General features: G+C 55.5%; 2 protein-coding genes, 1 long non-coding RNA gene and 1 pseudogene across 4 annotated transcripts; 2 read left to right on the forward strand and 2 right to left on the reverse strand.

Moving 5' to 3' along the window:
- Positions 1–22,157, reverse strand: part of LOC140845419 (uncharacterized) — a 40,070-nt pseudogene that overhangs the window by 10,102 nt on the left and 7,811 nt on the right.
- LOC140845623 (uncharacterized) lies at positions 4,802–7,422 on the reverse strand. Its single transcript, XR_012124469.1, has 3 exons — positions 6,981–7,422; positions 6,074–6,239; positions 4,802–4,970 (listed from the first exon to the last, which is right to left on the reverse strand). It is a non-coding gene; the product is annotated as an uncharacterized lncRNA (long non-coding RNA).
- On the forward strand, positions 7,433–11,432 carry LOC140845621 (uncharacterized). Of its 2 annotated transcripts, XR_012124466.1 has the most exons (7): positions 7,433–7,648; positions 8,400–8,572; positions 9,137–9,223; positions 9,558–9,712; positions 9,852–10,029; positions 10,263–11,159; positions 11,299–11,432. XR_012124466.1 is itself a non-coding variant. In XM_073220248.1 (6 exons), the coding sequence occupies exons 1-6, from the start codon at positions 7,511–7,513 to the stop codon at positions 10,504–10,506; spliced, it is 975 nt and encodes a 324-aa protein (XP_073076349.1). In that variant the 5' UTR covers positions 7,433–7,510; the 3' UTR covers positions 10,507–11,218. The 2 variants fall into 2 exon arrangements, 1 of the variants encoding a protein (XP_073076349.1); XM_073220248.1 differs by lacking the exon at positions 11,299–11,432 and having other exon boundaries at positions 10,263–11,218.
- On the forward strand, positions 11,310–15,909 carry LOC140845769 (ral-GDS-related protein-like). The gene is made up of 9 exons (XM_073220756.1): positions 11,310–11,675; positions 12,433–12,648; positions 12,986–13,089; positions 13,575–13,644; positions 14,374–14,439; positions 14,782–14,853; positions 15,073–15,194; positions 15,302–15,412; positions 15,777–15,909. Exons 1-8 carry the CDS (start codon positions 11,310–11,312, stop codon positions 15,387–15,389), a joined length of 1,104 nt encoding a protein of 367 aa, XP_073076857.1. The 3' UTR covers positions 15,390–15,412; positions 15,777–15,909.

Genomic DNA, 22,157 nt, shown 5'->3' on the forward strand with positions numbered 1-22,157 from the left:
AGTATCCAGGAGGAAAAGAGAGCAAAGCTTGGCTAAGATTTTCAGTGTTTCGAATAATTATCGCAAACACCTCCCTGCTGTATTTGTGGGAGAACAGGGCAGAAAGGGCGTTCAAAGTGAATGGTGGCCCTACCACAGTTGATAGTATTTGTAGAACTCAGAGTAGCCCGTGTAAGATTTACCATAAGATACAACAACCAATTTATATTTTTGGAATTGAAAAGCATTAAAAAAAATTAAACCACGGGTAGTTTATGGTGACAGGTGATAGAAATACTGGGAACAAATGCAGCTCAAAAGCTGTTTGCTGAAACCGGAAGTGCTAATACTTACTTATTTCATCTGAATGGCAGTCATGTTTTGTTCATTTTTTGGCTTCAGTCAAGAAAATGTGTACCCATCAATGCGGAAAAATTAAAAGAACATTATTATTCAGTGTCACACTAAGAAGCATTTGAATAATAGAAAGTTTCAAAGAAAAAAAATTGTTTTATGTTGAAGAATGATGGTAAAGCAGACAGAAAGCATTTAGAAAGTAATATAAGACTTTTAAAACACTCTAATGTATGGTTGAAAGTAACTGAGACTTTTCAAATATGAAGTTAGTAAGATTTCAAAAAACATCATAATATTGAGTGGTCGTGATACTGCCATTTGAACTCATGGATCTGCAAAACCCATTTACTGAGAAGAGAAAATTGCTTTGCAGAAAATGACAAGTCAATAAAATTTCAACCATCATCCATGAAACGTCAATGGTGTCACTAGAACTGTTTCTTTAAATTGTTTAAAAAGTGAAATTCGAGGCTCTGAAGGTAGTTTAAGGTTGGTCACATGAGGTTGTGTGATTTACTTCAGAATGGCATTTGAAATAAAGTCTGAAAGAAGTAAAAAGTAGAGTTAAATGTATCGACTGGCATTCAGATTGTAAAACATGGTCCGATGATGTTTGAGATCCATTGGTGGTGTTTTAGAAATGTCATCGCAATGAAAAATATTTATGTGAAGACCCTTGTGGATTTTGCACAAATACAACATTACTCTGGAGTTTCTGGCAAAATTATTCAAGTTTTTTTCTTTGGTTATCTGGATGACTCAGAAAAGGTGTAACTCAAAACGAAACACTCTGAACATTTTTTATTGAGACCTTACATATGCCATCATCCATCCAATAAACATGGAGAGAATAAATCGTGTACCTAAAGAGCTGGGGATGAAATTGCTTTTATTAAAGGCATTCTGTCAGCTCAGCGTGAGAAAGATGGTGGGGCTAGTGAGTCAGAAAAAATGCTGGTGCTGGGCTCAAGGGAAGCTTGAAGAAGTCAAAAGACGGACACGAGTTTGCTGTATTCCAAGGCTCTGGGCAGCCAGAGAAGCCGGAACGAGGCCCTCGATCTGCGTGCTTTTTCTTCTCCCAGTGTACCTCTCCTCATCTAGAACCTTTCTTTCTCTTTGCCCTCCCTTCAGGGCAGCTCTGCGCCAGGGGGTGGAACAGAGTCTCTGGGTCTGGGTCTGTGAGTTCACTCTGACCTCTCTTTCGGACATCCCATTCAAGTCATACCTGTTGTTACAGAGCTGTAGCTGAAACATCACCGTACAAGAACACGAGTGCCACTATTCTTGAGTCTAGGTAGCCCCACAGACTAAAAATGGTATGGTCACCAGAGAGGATCCAGATGTAAATACTTTTTAAAACCAGAGTTTTGGAGATGTGATCAGAATGCAAATATCAAAAAGAGATAGGCTAATTAACCCAGAAAAAGAGAATAAACATTATGACTTGAAGTCATCAAAAAGAACAGGAAGACATTTAAAAGCAATTCAAAACTTTTTTCTACTCAGCCAAAACTTTTAACTTTTAACACTGAGACAAGGTACTAAGTGGTGTCAAACATCTCAATCCTTAGAAATTAGACATAAATATATATTTTTGATGGTTGAAGTACAGATTTGGAGGAATACACCAAATAGGTATGCAAAGTTCCTTTGAGCTCTAATTAAAATCTTGGACGCTTTCAAGGCTGTGCCTGATGAAACTTTACGATCAGTCAATTGTTTTTTCTGAAACATTTCTAATCTGAAGTTTATTTCCTACAGTCACCTGCAGACCAACTTCAAGTTCACCGTATAAAGTAGGGCAGTATTAGGACAGGAGAGCGGTTTACTCTGCATACGGCAAAAAAGTCTGCAAGAATATTCCAAACTTTTAAATAGCTCATTCCAGAAGCTCTGGATTAATGTCAAGCCAAACCTTTACCTCAAGTGCCTTTCTTTGCCAGCCTGATCCCTGGGGTAGGTAATGTCGGCTCAGAGATGCGTACGGTACGTACTTACTGAGCTTGCAGACGCAAACCACCTGGTGCACAAGCTCCTCTCTGGCAAGAGGACTAGCGACCTGACTGTACTGCACCGTATCGGGGTCGGGTACTAACAGGGGCTTCCACATTCGGCTCAAAACCCCTTGCCCAGAACTTTTCAGACCTTTTCACTTAATATGCACGATTTCATACAGGTGCTTTCTCCAGGCTGCACCCGCCAAACCTGAGGCCGAGAGACTCCCCAGAGCGCAGAGAGGTCCCTCTCGGGTGGCCGCGCTAGGGGCGTGTGCGCCAAGGGCAGAGCAGCGGCCGCCGAGCAGAGAGCGGGAGCGCACGGGGGTCCGGGGCGCACGGCGGGCGGGGGGCCGGGGAGCACTGGTTTGAATGCGCCCCCAGACACATGCCAGCCCGCCCGCCCAAATTTCTCGGGCCTCTCTCCGCCTCCCTAGCCCATCCCGATTTAATGTAGAGATTTTATTTTTCTCTTCCCTTGCTGTCTCTGCGATTGTCCCTGCCGCAAGCTGTGACTGCCACGGCCAACACCGACTCACACTCCTCACCCTGCAAGCCTTCCCTTCCTGCAGGGTCTGCCTAGGCCGCTCCTCGCGATTCTGTTCACTCCTTGGAGATAAAACTCCTAATAGCATTTAAAAAGGAGAAGGCAGAGGACGGCCGTACCTGAAAACAAGGCGACTGTTTTCAAGTCTCTTCAAACAGGAAACTCGTCATTTTTTAAAAATGTGAATACAGAATCCAAAACAAGAATTCCCTAACGTTGGGCCTGGCAAGCCTTGTTACAGAGAGCGATCCCCGCCCATGCCTAGACAAGGTGGTGGCTCGGAGGAGAGCTGGAAGCTACAGGGAGACTCAGAATAAACTGCCAGTGCAGCAGTTGCTTAAAGTGCTGCTTCTGTCCCTGGCAGGTTTGCAGGGATACAAGGAATGAGACCTCCTTGTCTTTTGTATGTTGACTCTATATTCTGAAAAGTCCCAAACATACACAGAAGTCTGGAGAGCACGAGGGTACCCCCCTCACGTGCTCACGGCCCTGCTTCAGCAGCCATCTGTGTACTGCTGTCACATCACCACCTCCTTTTTACGTCAGAGTATTTTCTAAAGTGGATCCCAGAGACTGCTACCTCATTTCCCGCTGCTCAAATACCTGGGTTTATGAAAGGAGGAGAAATTTCCTTACAAACCCTCAATGCCGTCATCACAGCTAACCAAACGAGCAGTACTGATAAGCAGTCCATACTGGCTCTGACATGCCTGAGACTCTGACAATGGCTCTGATATTTTAGCCCAAGGCCACACTGTTAATGAATGACAAGGACAAACCCGGGCAGTGCAACCTGCAAAGCCTACCCTCTTAACCAAGGCACCAAGAGAGGCAGTGAGGATGCCAGGCGGGTCAGAGATGTCTGGAAACCAGCCTTCTCTAAAAGTCCAGATGAGCTAGAACTTGAACTTCTGTCCTTCATTCTAAGTTCCTTCTGCAATTGTTTCCAGACCTTTAGGGAAGAGGTGAACCGGAGTGTGTACAGCCTGCTGAAGGGGTTAGGTGACAAAGGTGAACACAGGCCCCTATTGCCTCCTCTCCTCCCAAGGGTCAGTAGGGAGCAGCCAAGACCTGACTGTGGGCTGGCTGCCACCTGGAGCTGTAGGCTGTGGCAGTGGCACAGCACACCAGGCGCAGCAGGAAAGATCCCAGACGCTAGTGGAGCACCCCGGAGGGGACAGAGGCAAGATGGAGGGTAAGCTTAAACATGCCTAGAGGACCTTGTCCAGGTTCCCACTCAGAGCCGATACCCGGGCTCCTGGGCTGCGGAGGGAGCCCAAGGCCTGCCTGCAGGGTGGGGGACCTGCCGGCCTGCCCGCGGGTTGGCCCTGCCTCTGGGCGGGGCTGCCAGGCTGAAGGCGGGTGTGCCCAATCCCACCCCCAGCCCCAGCCCCAGCCCCTGGACGCGTGTCGGGGTGGGGGACGAGGCCCCGGCAGCCACAGGTGGTCTCGGTGGGGCCGGGAAGGGGCTGGGCGAGGGGGGGGCACCCGCGGTGAGCGGGCGGGGCAGGGGGCAGCGGACTCTCTTGTCCCTCCCCTCCTGCAAGCCCCAGGAGCTCTTTCCTACCACTTTCTCTCTAAATAAAAGCTTCCCTGGCTTTCTTTCCTACTTGGAGTGTTTGCGAAGTTCATTCTTTGACTCCGGGGAACAAGGACCCTGGTATCATTTTAGTCTGTCAAAATTCCCCATTCTGCCCCCTCATGGTTTCTGTGTGTCCCATCAAGTATTTTGTTTATCAGACGTTTTCTGTTTTATATTCCTGTGAATTACTTCCCTTTTCCTTTGAGGTCGCAGACCCTCACCCCTTCTCCTTGGTTCAGGATGACACACAGACCTCATTCTCCCTGCGTAACTCCAGGGAGGGGAGATCCCAGGGCAAAACACCTTTGAAAGCGAAATCAGGCAAAGGGAGAAATAATGTTTAGAAGTCATTTATTGCCTACAAGGAGTCGCCCTGCGTCTCTCTCTCCTGCTGCAGTCGAAGAGAGCGAATACTCCCAGCAAGCTCCCTGGTCCAGATAAGCCCTCGCTCGCCCACGTAATGACCCACTGACGTGGAGACGGACTACTTCTCTCCAGCCCTTGGAAACACCTGTTGATAGGGAGAAGCACTCAAGTCAGGCCAAGAGATTCTGGAAATTCTGGAAATATTGCAATTTTACCCACACCCTGTCTGTGGAACACATGTCTATGGCTTCCCTGTATGTACTTAATTAAATTTTGTTCCTTTTTCTCCTGTTAATCTGTCTCATGTCAATTTGTTTCTTAGACCAGCTAAGGGAACCTCGAGGGACGGAAGAAATTCTTCCTCCCACCACCAGTCAAGTAGCTATGTTTACTAAGGGCTGACCCAGGACCTCTCTCTTTTGGTTAAAAGGACCAGGATGGGGTGTGGAGAAAATGGAAGTTATAGCCAGGATCCTTGCCTGGGTGTCACCCATTGTAGACCTGAAGTGCCTGTTTGCATGTCTATGGGATGTTTACCGAGAGGCTGGTCAGTCTTGGGAGTGTTAGGCAGAAAAATAGATAGGAGCGGGATGAGAGAGAATTAAGGCCAGTAAAGTTCACTAAAATGGGGACTCAAAAAGCATCCTGTCCCAGGGGACTGAGGAGGAGCAGAAAAGAAAAACTAAAAGCTAGTGAATCAGCACAGGAATGTCTGCTTGGATCCTTGCAAGCTGCCGCTTCATGGGTCTGCACCCCAGCCCCTCTCCCACGATTTCCCCTCGAAAAGCCCTGACCGCTTGTGTGTCAGGAGGACGGTGGTTCTCTAAGGCAGGAGCCTGCCACTCCCTCATTTGCTATGAAATCAATAAACTATTCTTTCCTTTCCTCAAAACCTTGTCACTGTGTTTTGTGCTTTGACCTCAGGGACAAGGACTGGGTTCTGGTACCAGGAGCGGCCCCCCCGACCAAGTGCCCGCAGTGCCGCTCCCTCGGTGTCAGGGCGCAAGGCCGAGCTGTCCTGGAGGAAGGCAGAGCTCCTGCCTTCCTCCTCGCTAGCCACAGGGGACTGTGCCGGCAAGGAATTCGTGCTGTGCGGTAGCTCCAGCACAAGCCTCTAGGATTCCCTCTAAAGTACACATTGAAAGCAGTAACGCCTTCCAGGAGAGAGTACAGAAACCGGTGTCACCACCAAGGATTTGCAAGATGTCGGGGTGGTGATTTCCACATACCCTTGTGGAAGTCACTCACTTGGCCTACTCCGAAAAGAGATGAATCTTGGAGATGCCAGTGCATGATTGTCAACGTAATCACAGTGGCTCAGGTTGCCGTTACTGCTGCACATGGGGCTTCATCACTTGATCCCCAAGCTGCCAGTGTGTAAGTATTGGTCAGGAAAATGCTCTTTGTTCTCCTCCTGTGAGTAGAGACCAGCAGGGCAGTTAGCTTTCAGCCGGCAAGGAGAGAAAACTATCTCAGAGGTATATCAGACCTCCAGACTTAGGTTGTCATTTAGTCAGAAGGAACCTTCGTCTCCTTTTCCTTCCAGAAGACATCACGCTGGCCCATCACATTGATGGTACTATGCTGATTGGACGCAGTGATCAGGAAGTACAACTCCCGTGTCACCCGAGGACCCCCGAGGTAACACAGGGCAGCCCAGAGCGGGCCACTCCAGGGCCAGGCCACAAGTGTGATCCACCTGCACTGACCTATCAAGCATATTGATAAAACAGTCATGTGTCAGAAGGTGGGAAATAAATCCAACAAAAATTCAGGGGCCTTTCTTTTGTCTTAGAGAAGTTTCTACAAGTCTATCATGTGGGCATGCTAAGCTCTCCCTTGTAAGGTGATGAATAAGGTGCTGTATCTGGCCCCTCTTCCCGCCCACATACACATAATGCACAGCAGCCTGGTGGACCACCTCGGATTTCAGAGGCAGCATAGACCTCATTTCCAGTGGGCTACTCTGACCCATTTACTGATTGGTCTGAAAAGCACCTAGTTTGAGAGCAGCCTGGACCTTTGGAAGGTGGAAGGCAGTAGATGACAACACCCGGATACCCTCTCATTGCCGCCCCTTCCAGGTGCACACCTGGAAACGGCCTAGCGTGAGACGGACTTGCCCAAGATCACAAGGCCCAGACCCCAGCCTTACTTGCATGGTGGTCCACGCTCCATGCCAAGCCTGCTTGGCATTCTTCCATCTCTGAGTCTGTGCATCAGACACAGGTGACACCAGCCCCCAGGAGCTGGAGGTGTCATCCATGTATCCCTGGGGATGTCCCTAGGGAGGAATGTCTGGCATGACCCTCCCTGTGCAGGTTGGGATGTTGGGCAGGTCCTGGGAGGTGCCGTGGCCTCAGCAGGACAGGGAACTGGTGAGAAAAAGAGGCCTGAGCTCAGCTCTTGTCTCCTCAAAGCTGGGACCCCGGTGACATTGCCAGAGAGCGTGGGGAGGGCTCTGGTGGAGATGTGTGTACTCAGGCATGGCAAGGGCCAGGAGGGTGGGCAGTCAGCAGCCCAGAGGGGCATGTGGGCGTGTCTGAATGCAGGGAGGGGCCCTTGAAGAAGTGATGTCTCTGATGACACGCCCAGTAGAACCTCAATTGTGACCCGGACGGAACCCAGCTCCTGGTCGCAGACCCCAGTCCTGCTCACTTGACCGGAGGCGCTCGACAGAGCAACATGCGGTCTTGTTGTGCGGAGCCTTCTGAAGGCGTGGGAGTCAGGGAAGCCGAGAGGGAGAGTCCTCCTGCTCGCTGTGGGCGTTGGCTCAGTGACCTCCTCCACCGCCTCTGTCCGTGTCTCCTGGGGGAGTCCGAGGTAACACAGGGCGGCCCAGAGCGGGCCCCTCCAGGGCCAGGCCACTGTGTGACCCATCCCCTGCTGCCCTTCCCCCTCGCCCCTAATGTGTCTGCGGTGGGCGTGGGGCAGGGGTGGGACTGCAGGCTGGGGAGGAGGGGGGATGTTCTAGGGTGGGAGCTTGTTGTGAGGTGGTGGCCCCCTGGTGGGGCAGTCAGTGTCACAGCTCTGGTCTCATCATTCAGGACGTGGAGGTGAGTGTTGGGACCAGGTACTTCCACCCACATGTTAGTCCTGAGCCCGGGGGGTGTCCTCTTCTTCCCTGAGGGACTGGATGTCTAGGCAGATGGCCCTCTGTGCCTGATCTCTGTCAAGTTTGGGGCCCACATTGCCCCCTGCGGGGAGGTCCAGGCATCCCCGGGTGCCTCCTCCCCAGCTACCAGGTGCCGGCTTTGCAGAGCTCCACCCTGGGGAGCGTGGAGGAGCTGGTGGATGGATTCACCTACTCCATCTCCCCGGACCTGGGGCAGGCTGCCTACACCCCAGGACCCCGTTCCACACCCGGCAACCGGCCAAGGCCCTCCCAGGGCCCTCCCTCGAGAGTGGCCAACAGGACCACTCCAGAGGGCCTGGAACCTTGTTCCCGGGGGCACCCCGTGCCTCTCCTTGCTCGCACCCCAGGGGGCTGGGGGACCTCAGGTGAGCCACAAACCTCCCTCGTCCTGGTGGTTCCTGGATTTCCCACTGACTATATCCCTGCTGCCCCTCTCAGCGAGATGGTGAGCTAACTCTCTATCGGAGTGAGCTCAACATGAGCAGGGTTCCCCAGACGGGCGTGAGGAGGAGGCAGACAAGGCGCACAGCATGGGAGGAACGAGCTCCAAACACCAGCCGGAGCACTCCCGAGGACGCTGACCAGCCGACCACGGACCAGCGACTCCCCCGGTGAGCACCCACCCCATCCTCGGCACAGTCGGGCCTCTGCCCACAGCCTGCGGTGTGTCTTGCGTGTCCCCACATGTGTCTGAGCCGCAGTGTGCTCCTCTGATGGGCAGGGTGGCTGGCGATCAGCCTGTTAGGGTGCCCATGGTAACACGGGAGGAGCCTTAGAGGGGCTCCCCTGGCGCCTGGCACTGTAAAGGACTGCCGGCCAAGCTGGGCCACTTCGGGGCTTACTTCTCTGTACCTGATGAAAAACCTTAGGCCTCACCCATCAGTGGCCTGGAGCCTGGCTCATTTGGAAAAGCACATGGAAAGCAGCCTTTGGAACTGAGGCTCGCGATTCCCTGTGGCTGGGCCCGGTCCTTGTCCTCACCGTGGCCACATGAGGGACCTCTGGGGGCAGCAGAGGGGTACCTGGGAAGGTTCGGGAAGAACTTCCTTCAGCAACAATAGGTATTTGTGCACACCCTTTGGGGACACTTTGCATAATTGAGTGAAGGAAGCAGACACAATACTGGAACCCTGTCCTGGGCCGAGTCGGGTAGTCACTTCAGGCGTCATCCGCAGGTCACGGCCGGGGAGAGTCACGGGCAATGTCCTCAGGGCCTCCTTGAGTTACAAGGGGCCTTACAAGTGGCCAGAGGAACTGCAAATGTGAGCATTCACTGGGTCCAGTGGGGGCGCTGCCCGTCTCACAGAATGGGGGGAGGAGGAGTTTGGGGCTTGGGGCAGGAGGAGCCCAGCAGAGCCCAGCGGTCACCCATCGTCAGATTCCCATGGGCGGACTGATGACTAGGGACTTCCTATTCGGGAGGATGGGAGAGGATGGGGTCCCAGGACAGACACGCAGGGTCAGGAGGGGGAGGGGCAGGTGCCTGGATAGGCAGGGGAGTGCACAGCGGCCAGGCCCACACAAGGGTGGACCCGGAGGGCAGTGTGGCTGGAAAGACCAGTCTTCTCACTCTGCCACCCACCGGCCTTCCCGCAGCCCCAGGATGGGACGGGCTAGGCGCGTTGCCTGGGAGCCCGAGAGTGCGCCCAGGGTCCACCATGACAGCCAGCCTTCATCCACCCTGGAGGGCCAAGTCCTCCACCACTTGGTCCAGGAGGAGCACCTGGGACCCACGGTGGCAGAGCTGGAAGGTGAGGGGCTGCGGCCAGGGGACCGTCTAGGGTGGGCTTCCCAGACTGGGGTTCCCTTCAAGGCAGTGAGGGCTCTTCTCTCATTGTAAGTCAAGGGGAATCAGGCCCGGGGTGACCCTTTCTCTGTGTCCTGCTCCAGACCCATGGCAGAGGCAGCTGGCCCCAGTCCAGGAGCTCCCTGAGACCCCTGTGCTGGAGCGACGGGACGTGTCACCTGCCTCAGCCCCTGCAGAGCTGGAGGATGTCCCAGCAGTGGCCTCAGCCTCAGAGCCAGCCCCCGAGCTGGAGCCCCATGAGCCCACAGCAGGGCCCAGCAGGTCACTCATCTTCAGATTCCCATTGGCAGGATAATGACTGGGGACTTCCTATTCGGGAGGATGGGAGAGGATGGGGTCCCAGGACAGACACGCAGGGTCAGGAGGGGGAGGGGCAGGTGCCTGGACAGGCAGGGGAGTGCACAGCGGCCAGGCCCACAAAGGGGTGGACCCGGAGGGCAGTGTGGCTGGAAAGACCAGGCTTCTCACTCTGCCACCCCCCGGCCTTCCCCCAGGCCCAGGATGGGACGGGATAGGCGCCCTGCCTGGGAGCCCGAGCATGTGCCCTGCACCATCAATGCCAGCCAGCCTTCATCCACCCTGGAGGGCCAAGTCCTCCACCACTTGGTCCAGGAGGAGCACCTGGGGCCCACGGTGGCAGAGCTGGAAGGTGAGGGGCTGTGGCCAGGGGACCATCTAGGGTGGGCTTCCCGGACTGGGGTTCCCTTCAAGGCAGTGAGGGCTCTTCTGTCATTGTGAGGCACGGGGAATCAGCCCCGGGGTGACCCTTCCTCTGTGTCCTGCTCCAGACCCACGGCAGACGCAGCCGGCTCCAGAGACACGGGGAGGGCCGGCTTCGTGCCTAGAGCCCGTCCCGGAGCTCCCTGAGACCCCTGTGCTGGAGCGACGGGAGGTGTCACCTGCCTCAGCCCCTGCAGAGCTGGAGGATGTCCCAGCAGTGGCCTCAGCCTCAGAGCCAGCCTCTGAGCTGGAGCCCCATGAGCCCACAGCAGAGCCCAGCAGGTCACTCATCTTCAGATTCCCACTGGCAGGCTAACGACTGGGGACTTCCTATTTGGGAGGATGGGAGAGGATGGGGTCCCAGGACAGACACGCAGGGTCAGGAGGGGGAGGGGCAGGTGCCTGGACAGGCAGGGGAGTGCACAGCGGCCAGGCCCACACAAGGGTGGACCCGGAGGGCAGTGTGGCTGGAAAGACCAAGCTTCTCACTCTGACAACCCCCCGGCGTTCCCCCAGCCCCAGGATGGGACGGGATAGGCGCCCTGCCTGGGAGCCCGAGCATGTGCCCTGCACCATCAATGCCAGCCAGCCTTCATCCACCCTGGAGGGCCAAGTCCTCCACCACTTGGTCCAGGAGGAGCACCTGGGGCCCACGGTGGTAGAGCTGGAAGGTGAGGGGCTGTGGCCAGGGGACCGTCTAGGGTGGGCTTCCCGGACTGGGGTTCCCTTCAAGGCAGTGAGGGCTCTTCTGTCATTGTAAGGTGCGGGGAATCAGCCCCGGGGTGACCCTTTCTCTGTGTCCTGCTCCAGACCCACGGCAGATGCAGGTGGCTCCAGAGACACGGGGAGGGCCGGCTTCGTGCCTAGAGCCCGTCCAGGAGCTCCCTGAGACCCCTGTGCTGGAGCGACGGGAGGTGTCACCTGCCTCAGCCTCAGCAGAGCTGGAGGATGTCCCAGCAGTGGCCTCAGCCATGGAGCTTGTCCCGGAGCTGGAGCCCCATGAGCCGTCGGGCTTGGGGCCCATGGCACCTGCAGCAATGGCACCGGGCCTAGTAGAGCCAGACCCGGGCCTGGAGCCTGCCCACCCCTGTGCTGCGAGCACCCGGGATGTGACGAGAAAGGAGGAGCGGAACATCCTGGTGTTTCCCTTCTGCCTGGTGGCCGAGCAGCTGACCCTGGCCTTTGCGGTGAGCGGAGCGGGGTCTCGGGTTTGGGGGTGGGCCTGCCCTGTGTCACGGGCTGCCCCTGACCTGCCGCCCCTGACGTGGACTCCTGTGATCTCGGCCCACGTTCCAACTTCCCCCTGGACTCACCATGTGCCGCGAGAGACTCTCCTCACCCCCAAGCCCTCACTGTCTACAGGGGGACAGTAGGGCTGGCACTTAGGGGTCCTTGCAGACCAATGATTTGGAGCAGAGGGAAAGGGGGCAGGGCCTGGTGGGCTGGGAGGGGCAAGGCAGGGGAGGGGTGCTCAGGGAGGTGCTGCCAGGGCCTTAGGTCCTCGGGCCATTGGCCTGGCAGGCTTCCATGGCCTCTGCACTTCAGAGCCCACTGCCATGGATCTGACTGCATGCGAGACAGACACCAACAAAGGCCCTGGGTGGAGTTGTTTAGGGTGAAACTGCACCTGAGTGGGCAGCGGGATCCACGGGGTGGCAGAATGGGAGGCAGATGCCCTAGGATGGGCAAGCGTGAGCTGCCTTGTGTGGCAGGGAGGAGGTGAGTGAGGGTGCCTGCGAGCAGAGCCCCTCCGCTCCCCACCACTATGGGGTCCTGTGCATCCAGTCCTCGGCGCCTCCTTGGACGGTGTCCGAGGCCTGCACGGCCACGAGGCTCACAGCACGTCCCCAGCTGCCTGGGCTCCAGGTCTGACAGGTGACCCTGCCTGGGAACAGGGGCACCAGGGGCACAGCTGGATGACCCTCCCTCCCTTCTGATCCACAGACGCTGTACAGCAGGATAAACTATTTTGAATGCAAGGCCTACCTACGGAAGCAGTCACAGACGGGAGACATTGAGCGCCTGGCCCCCACCATGCATAGGGTCCTGAGGGAATTTGACACCTTGGTAGAGCTGGTCACCACTACCTGCCTCAGGACCCCAAGCATGACAGCCCAGGACAGGGCCCAAGTGGTGGAGTTCTGGATCCGGGTGGCCAAGGTGAGTCATGGGACGGCCCCCTGGGTCCATCTTGGCATCCTGGTACCTGCTCCCCTCCTTGGCCAGCTCTCAGGATGGGTTCCTACGGTCTGCCCTGCACCGTCCCTGGGCCCCTCCTGCCAGGGGCATGCGGACATGGACTTGCAGGCCCCGGGGGTGGGACAGCCATCCCTGGCCCCTTCCTTGGGTTGAGCTACAGTCCTCCACTCAGGAGGGCTGCACAGCAGGTACCAGGTGGGCTGGGCTCCCTGAGTGTCTGTCTCCTTAAGGTCAGGAGTTCATGGGGGGACAGAAGCAGAGAAGCAGGCCACGCTCTCAGCTCTGTCTTCCCTCCCAGGAGTGCCACGTGCTCAGGAATTTCGCGGCCCTTCGTGCCATTCTCTTGGCCCTGCAGAGTCGTGCCTTAGGTCGCCTGGAAAGGACCTGGGGATATGTTTCCTGGTGGGTAGTCCTGTCCCTGGGACCGGGGCACGTGAGTGGACAGGGACACCCCCACATCTTGCAGTGTCGCTCAGTGGGCTGGGACTTCCTGGGAGGTGGCAGAGCCTAGGGGCAGGGATGGCGGGCTCTTGGGGACCCCTGTGGGTTAGGCCATGGGTACCTCTGCAGGAATCAGTTTCCTCCAATGTCAGGTGTGGGGTGAAGCCCATTGGAGATCTGGAGCTTGTGCTCTGCAGCAGGAGGTCTCTGCCCCAAGGACAGCGACCTCGCCCAAAGCAGATTCACCCCCGGGAGAACTGGGAATGGAGGCCCTGGGTGGAAACATGGAGCCCCTCCACAGGCCACAGATTCCCCAGGGCTCAGGGCCGTGGTGGAAAGCCTCCTGCAGGCTAGTGGACCTTCTAGGATCTCCAGGAAAAGGGGTCGGCCCCAAGGCTCTCCACCTGCTGGCCATGTATCTCCCTACTCCTCTCCCCTCCCCTTAGGAGGAGCACCAGGATGTATAAAAACCTGACAAGGAAGGTCAAGTGGGTTACCAGGAAGCGTCTCCTCAAGGTAAATGGGGGCTGGAGGTCTGGAAGGGAGGGGTCCTCGGGGCAAGTCCTCTGCCTTGCTGTGGCACAACTTTGGGGAGGACTCCAGGTGTGCGGGGTGAGAGGGGGAAGCTGATGGTGAAAGTAGGGTCTCCCAGGCCCCAAGGGTCTTGTCTGTCTCCCTCCCTGGCTCCACTTGACTGGGGGCCTGGCATCCAGTGAGGACCCAGAGGACAGGCCCCCGTCAGGGCTGGAGCTGGCCTGGGGTCGGCAGCAGGGGTGGGGCCTGTGACTGAGCAAGGTCGGCTTCTCCCCTGGGATCCCTGAGCTTGTCACTGCCCCTCTGTGACCTCGTGCTCCTCATGTGCACATGGAGGGTTGCCGTCACCCTGGGGCGTGGGCCTCCCTGGTGAGCAGGGTCCAGGGAGCCCAAGACGCGCTTCAGTGTGTGCCCCACCCCCCACCTGGTCATGTGAGGGGAGCCGTGCTGACAGCCGGGTGACAGTGAGTGCTCAGGGCACCCTGGGAGGCAGAGGGACCTCCCCTGACCCTCTCAGGGTGGCGGCCATGGCCCAAAGACCCCCATGAGTTTGTGTGTGTTGGAGCTGGGGTCGCTCTATGCTGAGAGCCTGCGGAGGTGGGGACAGCATAGGTGCCAGGGGGCTCGGGCAGGGCATCCATCCACCACGGTCTGGCTGTGGGAGGCACGTGGGAGGGGAGCAGGAGCACCTGAGTGTCCTGGGCCTTGCAGGAGCTGGAGTCCATATTGAGGGCAAGGCAGCGGGACCGCATGGGACCCGAGGAGAGGAAGAGGAAGGTGACAGAGGCGTGCCGCGGGTCATGGGCGGTGGGGGCGACCCTGCACCGGCTCCTGGTGCCACCAGTCCTGAGCTGCCGGCACTGGGGTGACCAGAAGGAGGGCGAGAGCAGCTGGGTACAGGGGGAAGTTGGAGGACAGGTGCAGGGCCCACAGGGCCTGGGATTGGCCAAAAGCCAGCCCTGGGAGGGACCAGGAGGGGAGAGCTGGGCGAAAGGAGGTGGGGAGGCAGCACAGGGTGGTCCAAGGGAGCTGGGGGCTGCGGTGTGGGGTTCAGGGGAGGCTCTGTGGGTGCCCCTGGGGCAGGTGGGGACTCATCACCTCCTCACCCGGGTGGCACAGGGCATGGTCCCCTACCTTGGATTGTTTCTGGCTGACCTGCCTAAAGAGAAACTCCTGGAGCATAATGAGGACGTGAGTGAGCCCAGAGGGGCCCGAGGGGTGGGGAGGCAGGATGGTGAGGTTCAGAGAGGAGAGAGTCCCCAATGAGGAGCGCGGACCTATCAGCACCGGGCCACCCCTCCGTCCCCCACCTTTCCTGAGAGTGGGTTCCCGTGTGAGCAAAGATCCAGCACCATCCCGTGCCCCACTCCTCACCCCCCCAGTCTGCATCCTGTCCTTCCTCTGCCCCAGGTCGCTACCCTCCAGGACGAGATCATGGTGCACAAGCACATGGCCGGGGTGTATGACCTGGAGAGGGACGAGCACTTCATGTCCTTTGCCCAGGCCATGGAGCCCCTGGACGAGGAGCAGAGGTGAGGCCAGCCGGAGTCAGGCGTGGGCTGCAGCTGCCGGCAGGCTCTGGGAGAAGGGCCCCCGACATGTGGCTCCAGAGGCTCACAGGTGTCCCTCTGTCCTGCAGCTACAGCCTGTCCTGCCAGCTGGAGCCCCAAGGCCAGGGGGCCGGCAGAAAGGGACTGTTGCAGTTCTTCAGGTCCCACAAGATGTAAACTTACGGGCCGGCCAGGGCCAGGTGAGCTTCTGGGCTGGGGCGATCGGCAGTGGGTGGGCTGCTCCTCAGCCTCAGGGACGCTTTGGGCCATGTTGGGTGTGGGGGCGTCCTAAAGACTGGTGGGGCTGGGGTCCCAGCTCCACGGCCGACCAGTCCTGTCAGACTGAAGGGTGGTCCCCTCCCCCTCTGGGACCCAGCCTTCTCCTCTGTAAGTAGGTGACGCTCAGGAGCCTTCCTGTGACAGGGACCCCCCGGGTTCTGGTGATTGACAGGACCCTCCGCACAGGACCCGGAGCCCAGAGGGCAGTGGGGACGGGGTGGAAGCAGGATAATGGGGGGAACCCGGGATAACCTGCCTCTTCTGCTCACCCGCGGGGCCCTGTAGCTGCTGTCATCGGGCCCTCGGCCCTGCTGGTGTCCTGGCTGCATGTGGAGGAGAGCTTCTTCCCCTTCGGGCAGGCGGCACCTGGCGCCCCAGGACCCCAGTCTGCTTGCTGATCCTCCTCCTCCGGCTGCTCATCCCGAGCCTCTGCTGGGGCAGGTGCTCTGGCACCTCCTCCATCGGCCGACTTTGGCATCTCCCCAGGATGCCGCTGCATCCTCAGGGGCCTGTACGTAGCCACTGCCAACCTGGCCGCCTTCGTGCTGTGTCCTACCCTCTGCTCGTGGCCCGCTGGACAAAGGCGAGCCACCCCACCGTGTGGAGGGTTTTCCCCTTCGAGTAGGTGGCCTCCCGCCGTGACACCAACTGCTGCCTGGGTGCCATCAGTCACCGAGTCATAACCACAACGGTCCAGGAAGAGCTGGGGCCCGTCCTCACCATGGCCAGCCTTTCCCAGGATGGACACAGAGATGGCGCAGTGCTGCATGGGACCACCGCACCCTGGGTGCCCAGCGGAGGCATCCGAGGCTGCAGGGCTGGTCGGCCGTCGCAGGGTCCCGGGACATGCTCCCAGCGGAGCCCCTGTGCAACTCGCTCCCCTCATCCCTGAGAAATAGCCTCCCCAGGCGCAGTGTGCTCTGGGTGTTGTGTCTGAGGTTTATGGGGACTGGGGGTTGGGGTCATCCCTGTGCCGAATGTAATAAATGCCGAACGGATTGCCACCACACGGCTCTTTCTTCTCAAAGCTCTGCCCCTCCTGTGGACATCGTGTGCCCCAGCCCACCCCACCCCCAGCCCTCAAACTCTATGACGAAGGGGTCCCTGACCTACGCAGGTTTTCCTCCATCCTCTGTCCTCCCCCTGTAAGGTGCTCAGGAAGAGCGGGGCGCTCCAAGCCTCAGGGCGGCACACCTTGGCAGGACTGGGGAGGGCTGTTCAAACAGAAACTGGACCTTCCTTCCTGACCCCTATAGGTTATGATCAGACACCAAAATCTACTCAATAGATGCCCCGGGGTGTCTCTTCACGTCTTGAACACCACTGCAGATGTCGTAACCCAAGTAGGTCAGGTCCCACGGCTGCAGGGCGCCAGTCTAGCACTGTCCCATTTAATGACACACAGCTGCCCCACACATTCCAAGAAATTCCTTTCCAAAAAATGTTGAACTTGGTCTCAAAGCACCTCCAAGATGTGCACTCCTTTCATTGGGGGCCTTTCTCTGAGCCCAATTTCTCCATGCTTCACACCTCAGAGCACCCACCAAAGCTCCCAGGTCCCCAGTCTTCCTCCATGGTGCCCCTCAGCCAGCCATCGCCAGGCCAGGCTGGTGTGAGGCCCCTGGTATCCCGCTCCTGGCTCCTGGCTGAGCGGCCTGACGTCTGTGACAAAAGGCTGGGGAGGCTGAGCGGAGGCACTGGGCTCTGATTCCCCCCATAACGCTCCCCCAGGGCTCTCAGGATGTGTTCTCCCTCCCAGGAGGGGAGGCCTGGTCCACAGGGGAGCTGCAGGATCAGCACAAACACCCCCTTGGGGGGCTCCAGGCTGGAGACAGTCTCCAGGTCTTATGCTGCAGGTGAAGACCCAGACTGGGGACTGGGGAAGCGGAAGTGGGCCCTACTGACAGCCTCAGGTGACCAGGAGACAGGAGGTAAAATTGGGACACCCAGGCCACCCTCCTCCTCCTGGCCCTGCCCACAGCACCCTCAGAGCCATCTGCCTGCACGGTGGTCCCAGGGATGACCTCAGGCTCCCCAGCCACATAGGGAGGGAGGTTTGGGCAGAAGGAGGGCAGATGGGCCTCTGGCAGGGCAGTGGCCCAGGTCAGACCTGTCTTCCTGCACGGCCCACCAGCCTCAACCCTAGAGAGATGAACTTCTGGGCCCAGAAACAAAGCAGTAGGCCTGGGACTGCTGGGTGGTCACTGCAGCCAGCAGTCCATCCTGCCCCAGTGTGTGCAGGTGCCCAGAGCATGCCACGCCCTGGACTGCTGCTGCTGGAACACCAGGCTCACATGGCTGTGTGGCCACCCTGACTGTGGGCTGCAATGCACCTGCCCCACCCGATGTGTGCTGTGGAGACGGCAAGGCCCTCTGGCACCAGGTGCGCGACTCTGTGCCCAGGCACAGGGCTCTGGGGACTCCCCGTCTTCGGGCTCCTCAGAGAAGCTAATGCTGGATTTCTTGTTCACGGAGTCGAATAACGAACTTAGGAAACACTAAAGGTAGGAGAGCAAGTGCGAGGCTTTTATTTAGAGATGAAGCAGGCAGGCAGAGCTCCTGGCTTGCACCTGCCCGGAGGGCTCAAGACAGCCCTGGGTTTCTGCGTCGTCTAGGGGATTTACAGGTGGTTGAGAGACAAAGGGTAGGGATGCAGACCGGCTAAATGGCCCCCAAATGCTTATTTTTGAAGAGACAGTTAATTTCTTATCAGACTTCCAGATTATTTTGCAGAGTTAACACAAGAAATTTACTGCTCTGATTCTTTTCCCAGAACAGCAGCTTCTTGGTTTGCGAGCATATCAATCAAGACTGCCTGTCCTGCTCCCAAGGTAGCTGAGTCATTGTCCGCTATGTTCAGATACCCATTTTTTGACTTCTTGGGTTTTAAAATGCAATCTTATCTTGAAGATGGAATCTTTTATGTTTTTACTATGTTGTTTGTGACTGGGCTCACTTGCCATTATTACTTGCCTAGGATGCAAATTGTTTGATTAGGGCTAGAGGAAGAAAAGCAGCATCTGGGTAAAGTTAAAGAAAATAAGCTGGGCCTTTTAGCAGGCTAAAGTAAATTTTACAATAGTGTCATTTAACTGACACAATGAAGACAAGGGCTATGCTGAGGTATTTTCCTATCTGGGGGATATTCAAACATTTCAGGCCAAGTTACACCTGGGCTTTTAGTTTTCATCAATCTCACAGAAGAATGCTTATATCACTTTAGAGAATTAATGTGACTGACTTTGCTTAATTGTTTCATATGGAGTTTCAGTAGGGGTTTTATTCCGGAGCCCCCCCCTACTCGGTCTGCACCCACAGTCCCTGTGTCACTACCACTGAGGCTCCGTGGCTTCCCTCCCCAGCTGCTGCCATTCTCTCCTTGTTCTTCCTCCAGGCTTCCCTTCTGCACTCTCCAAGCTCTGTGTTCCCAATGCTTGGGGCACCCCTCTCCCCCTGCCCTCCCAGCCGTCTCCTTTCCCCATCCCTCCCCTGGCCTGGGACTCCTGTTAGGAGGGCGTTGTGTCTTTTCCTCGGTTCTTGTCCCTGCTGCAACCAAGAATTGAAGGGCAGGAACACAGTAGTGTGGGCTACCTCAGAGAGAGAGGCACACTGAAAGGTTGCCGGTTCCCCCTTTTAAGGATTTTTCAGGAATGTGACAAAGGGCTAGGGGTGTGGACTTGTTAAGTGGTCTCAAGATGTTTTTCTTTGATGAGACATGAAGTTTCTTATCAGTCCTCTGGGTAATTCTGCAAAATTAGCTTAACACAAGAAATGCACTGCTCGGATGCATGTGGGATGCATGTGGGAGCATATCAATTAAGACTGCCTTCCTTACCTCTAAGGTGGGCTGAGTTATTGTATGTTCGCTAAAGAGTATGTTAAGTGTGGATAAAATGGAAGTTCCTGTGGCCAGGATTCTCACCTGGGCCTCGTCAGCTAGCTCACTACACGTGTTTGGGCAATATGTTGCTATTGACTCTATAGAAAGAGCTTCCACCCAGTGCTCTGGGTGACACGGTGACACAGCTGCGAGGCTGCAGGAGAGCAGAGCAGAGGCTGGAGTGGTGGCAGCACTGAGGTCAGAGCCCCAGAGGATGTCTGTGTGGGATGGCTGTGTAGGCAGAGTCCCAGAGGACTTGCTGCATGCAGACTCGCTCTGAATGGATGGGATGTTAGTGATTGAAAGTTGGGTATAACCCCTTCACCCCAAGAACATTTTACTGTCATTTCTTTGGTCACATTGAATCCATAGTGAACTTTGCCCAGGGCTGAAACCCACTGGCAGGACATTAAAAATCTTACTTCTTAACTTCCTGGGTTTTAAAATGCAATCTTAGCTTTAAGATAGAATCTTTCTTGTCTTTACTATGCTGTTGTTTATGGCTGGGCTAGCTTGCTAAGTGAACTGTCCAGTTCGCAAATTACTTGATTACGGGATGAAGGAGGAAAAACAGCATATAGGTTTAAAGTTAGAAAAACAACCTGGGCCTTTTAGCATGCTAAAGTAAATCTTACACACGATTACAAACAATTAGCACAATAAAAACACAGACTACTTTCCTTCACCTAGGGAGTATTACTGATCTCACTGTGCATAATGCTTAACACAGAGTTCTGACAGGGGCTTTCCTTGCACGTAGTCACACTGCTCTGACTGTAATTACCCTGCCTTGCTTTTTCCAGAGGCCCCCACCCTCACCCTATTAGGTCTAAGCCCAGGGTCCCTGTCTCAAGCTGAGCCTGGGCAGCGACGCAGCCATGGGAGGAGGAGACGTTGCTCAGAGATGGTGAAGATTCAGGCCTCTGCAGAGTCGGGGGGGCGGTGAGGATCTGCGCCTCACCTCTGTTGGCCCCCAAGTTCTCTCCTGATGGTCCCTCTGTGACTGTGCCTGTCTTAGGTTGTTCCTCCCTTGAGGAATCTTACCCGTCTCTGGCTAGCCAGCCATCCTCCCGGGCCAATCAGGGCGAAGTGAGGCATGTGGGTGAGAGGTGGCGTCGGTTTTCTGTCTCCTTGGCTGTTTATGCCTCCGTGCCCAGTACCTGCTTTAGGGATCCCTTGCCAGCCGGCACGGTCCCAGCTCAGGTAATGGCTCAGGTAATTTTGAGGCCATTTTTTATAACGTAAGATATTTCTTCCAAAACAACACAGTAGTGAAGCTTCAGAAAAAATTTGGTTTGAGAAGGAAGGAGAAAGATAACAGAACCAGCAAACAGGAAGAAAGATGAAAAGATTGGAAAAACCTCAGCTCAAAACGCTGGGCATAGCTGGGAACTCTCCCCCTTCTCTCTTTTACTGAAGTTGTAGGTGATGTTGGGTGCCGAGGGACGCAGACTTGTGCGGGGTGGTTTTCACCCTCATTTTGGGAGCTGACCGCTGTATGATGACGTTTGACCAGCTGTGTGGGGAGCCAGCGAGGACCTGTAACAGACACGCCCTCGCTCCCAGATAAGCACCACTGCTGGCATCTAGTTTTTTACCAGTTTAAGAATAAGAAACCATAAATGACAAAAGACTTGCAATTTACAATGGTTAAAGAGCTGAGGAAAACTTACAATAAGACAGTGGATATAAGGATATTTGGAAAAGCTGTAATGTAAAACACTGAATAAAGTTTAGCATTATTCCTTTGACAGTGCTTTCCAGGTAATTACAGATGAGATAAATGTAAGCCAAATTAGCCAAATTTTCCCTAATGAGGAGAAAAAATTCCTCTGGCATGTTCCAGGGGGCCTCTGGAAAACAACAAGAGTTACTTAGAGGTAAGAGCACCTTTTTGAATTTGGTGTTGGTGAGACAAGGGACCGTGGTTTCGGCAGAGTAGGGTGAGGGCCTCCGGAGAAAAAGCAGAGCAAGATCATTACAGTCAGAACAACGTGACAATGTGCGAAGAAGTCCCTAGCGAAACTCTGTCATAAGCATTACGCAGTCAGTCACACTAACTTTCTAGGGTGAAGATACCAGAGTAGGAATATAGACATTCTTCCGTGAAATCAGTTCAAGCTCAAAAGGCCAGGAGCGACTCGGCCTGGAATGTCTGAGTGTTCTGCAGATGAAGAGTCTCTCAGCATAACCTGGGACTTCTCTGTATCAGTTAGATCATGACACTGTAAAATTTACCTTAGCTTGCAAAAAGGCCCAGCTTATTTGTAACTGTACCTATATACTGTGTTTATTTCTCTGATCCTAACCAAGTAATCCGCAACCTGAGCAAATGATTCATTTAGTAAACAAGCGCTATAAACATCTCAAAAAGTTAAGAAGTAAGATTCTTAACACACTTTAGCAAACAGGGAACAACCCAGCCCACCTTGAGGTCAGGGCAGGTGGTCTTAATTGACATGCTCCGAGAGGGACAATGCTATCCTGAGAAAGAATCACAGCAGCAAATTTCTTCTGTTACTCAGCAAAAATGAGCATTTGAGAACACTCAACAAGTCTGCACCCCTAGCCCATTACCCCCATTCTTGAAGATCCTCAACTGTGCATATATCCCCTAGACAATGAGCCTACCACGGACTCTCGTATCCGCCCCCTGGCGTGAGCTGGGAGCTTAGATAGGCTGGTGAAGACCAGACTCTATTCAATACCCTGGAGATGTTACTTTTACAAAGGCAATGTGCTATAAACAATGTTTTCCCTTCTATTTATTTTTCCAGTCAGCTCAC

The sequence above is a fragment of the Manis javanica genome, chromosome 13 (genome assembly GCF_040802235.1).
Source record: "Manis javanica isolate MJ-LG chromosome 13, MJ_LKY, whole genome shotgun sequence".
NCBI lineage: Eukaryota > Metazoa > Chordata > Mammalia > Pholidota > Manidae > Manis > Manis javanica.

Excerpts from the sequence above, each read along its gene's own strand:
- LOC140845621 (XM_073220248.1), top strand. The coding sequence starts at position 7,511 with ATGCGGTCTTGTTGTGCGGAGCCTTCTGAAGGCGTGGGAGTCAGGGAA. Across the intron at positions 7,649-8,399 it reads GTCTCCTGGGGGAGTCCGAG|CGAGATGGTGAGCTAACTCT; the intron begins GTAACACAGGGC and ends TGCCCCTCTCAG. Across the intron at positions 9,713-9,851 it reads CACGGTGGCAGAGCTGGAAG|ACCCATGGCAGAGGCAGCTG; the intron begins GTGAGGGGCTGC and ends GTCCTGCTCCAG.
- LOC140845769 (XM_073220756.1), top strand. The coding sequence starts at position 11,310 with ATGCAGGTGGCTCCAGAGACACGGGGAGGGCCGGCTTCGTGCCTAGAG. Across the intron at positions 12,649-12,985 it reads TCTGGATCCGGGTGGCCAAG|GAGTGCCACGTGCTCAGGAA; the intron begins GTGAGTCATGGG and ends CTTCCCTCCCAG. Across the intron at positions 14,854-15,072 it reads TCCTGGAGCATAATGAGGAC|GTCGCTACCCTCCAGGACGA; the intron begins GTGAGTGAGCCC and ends CCTCTGCCCCAG.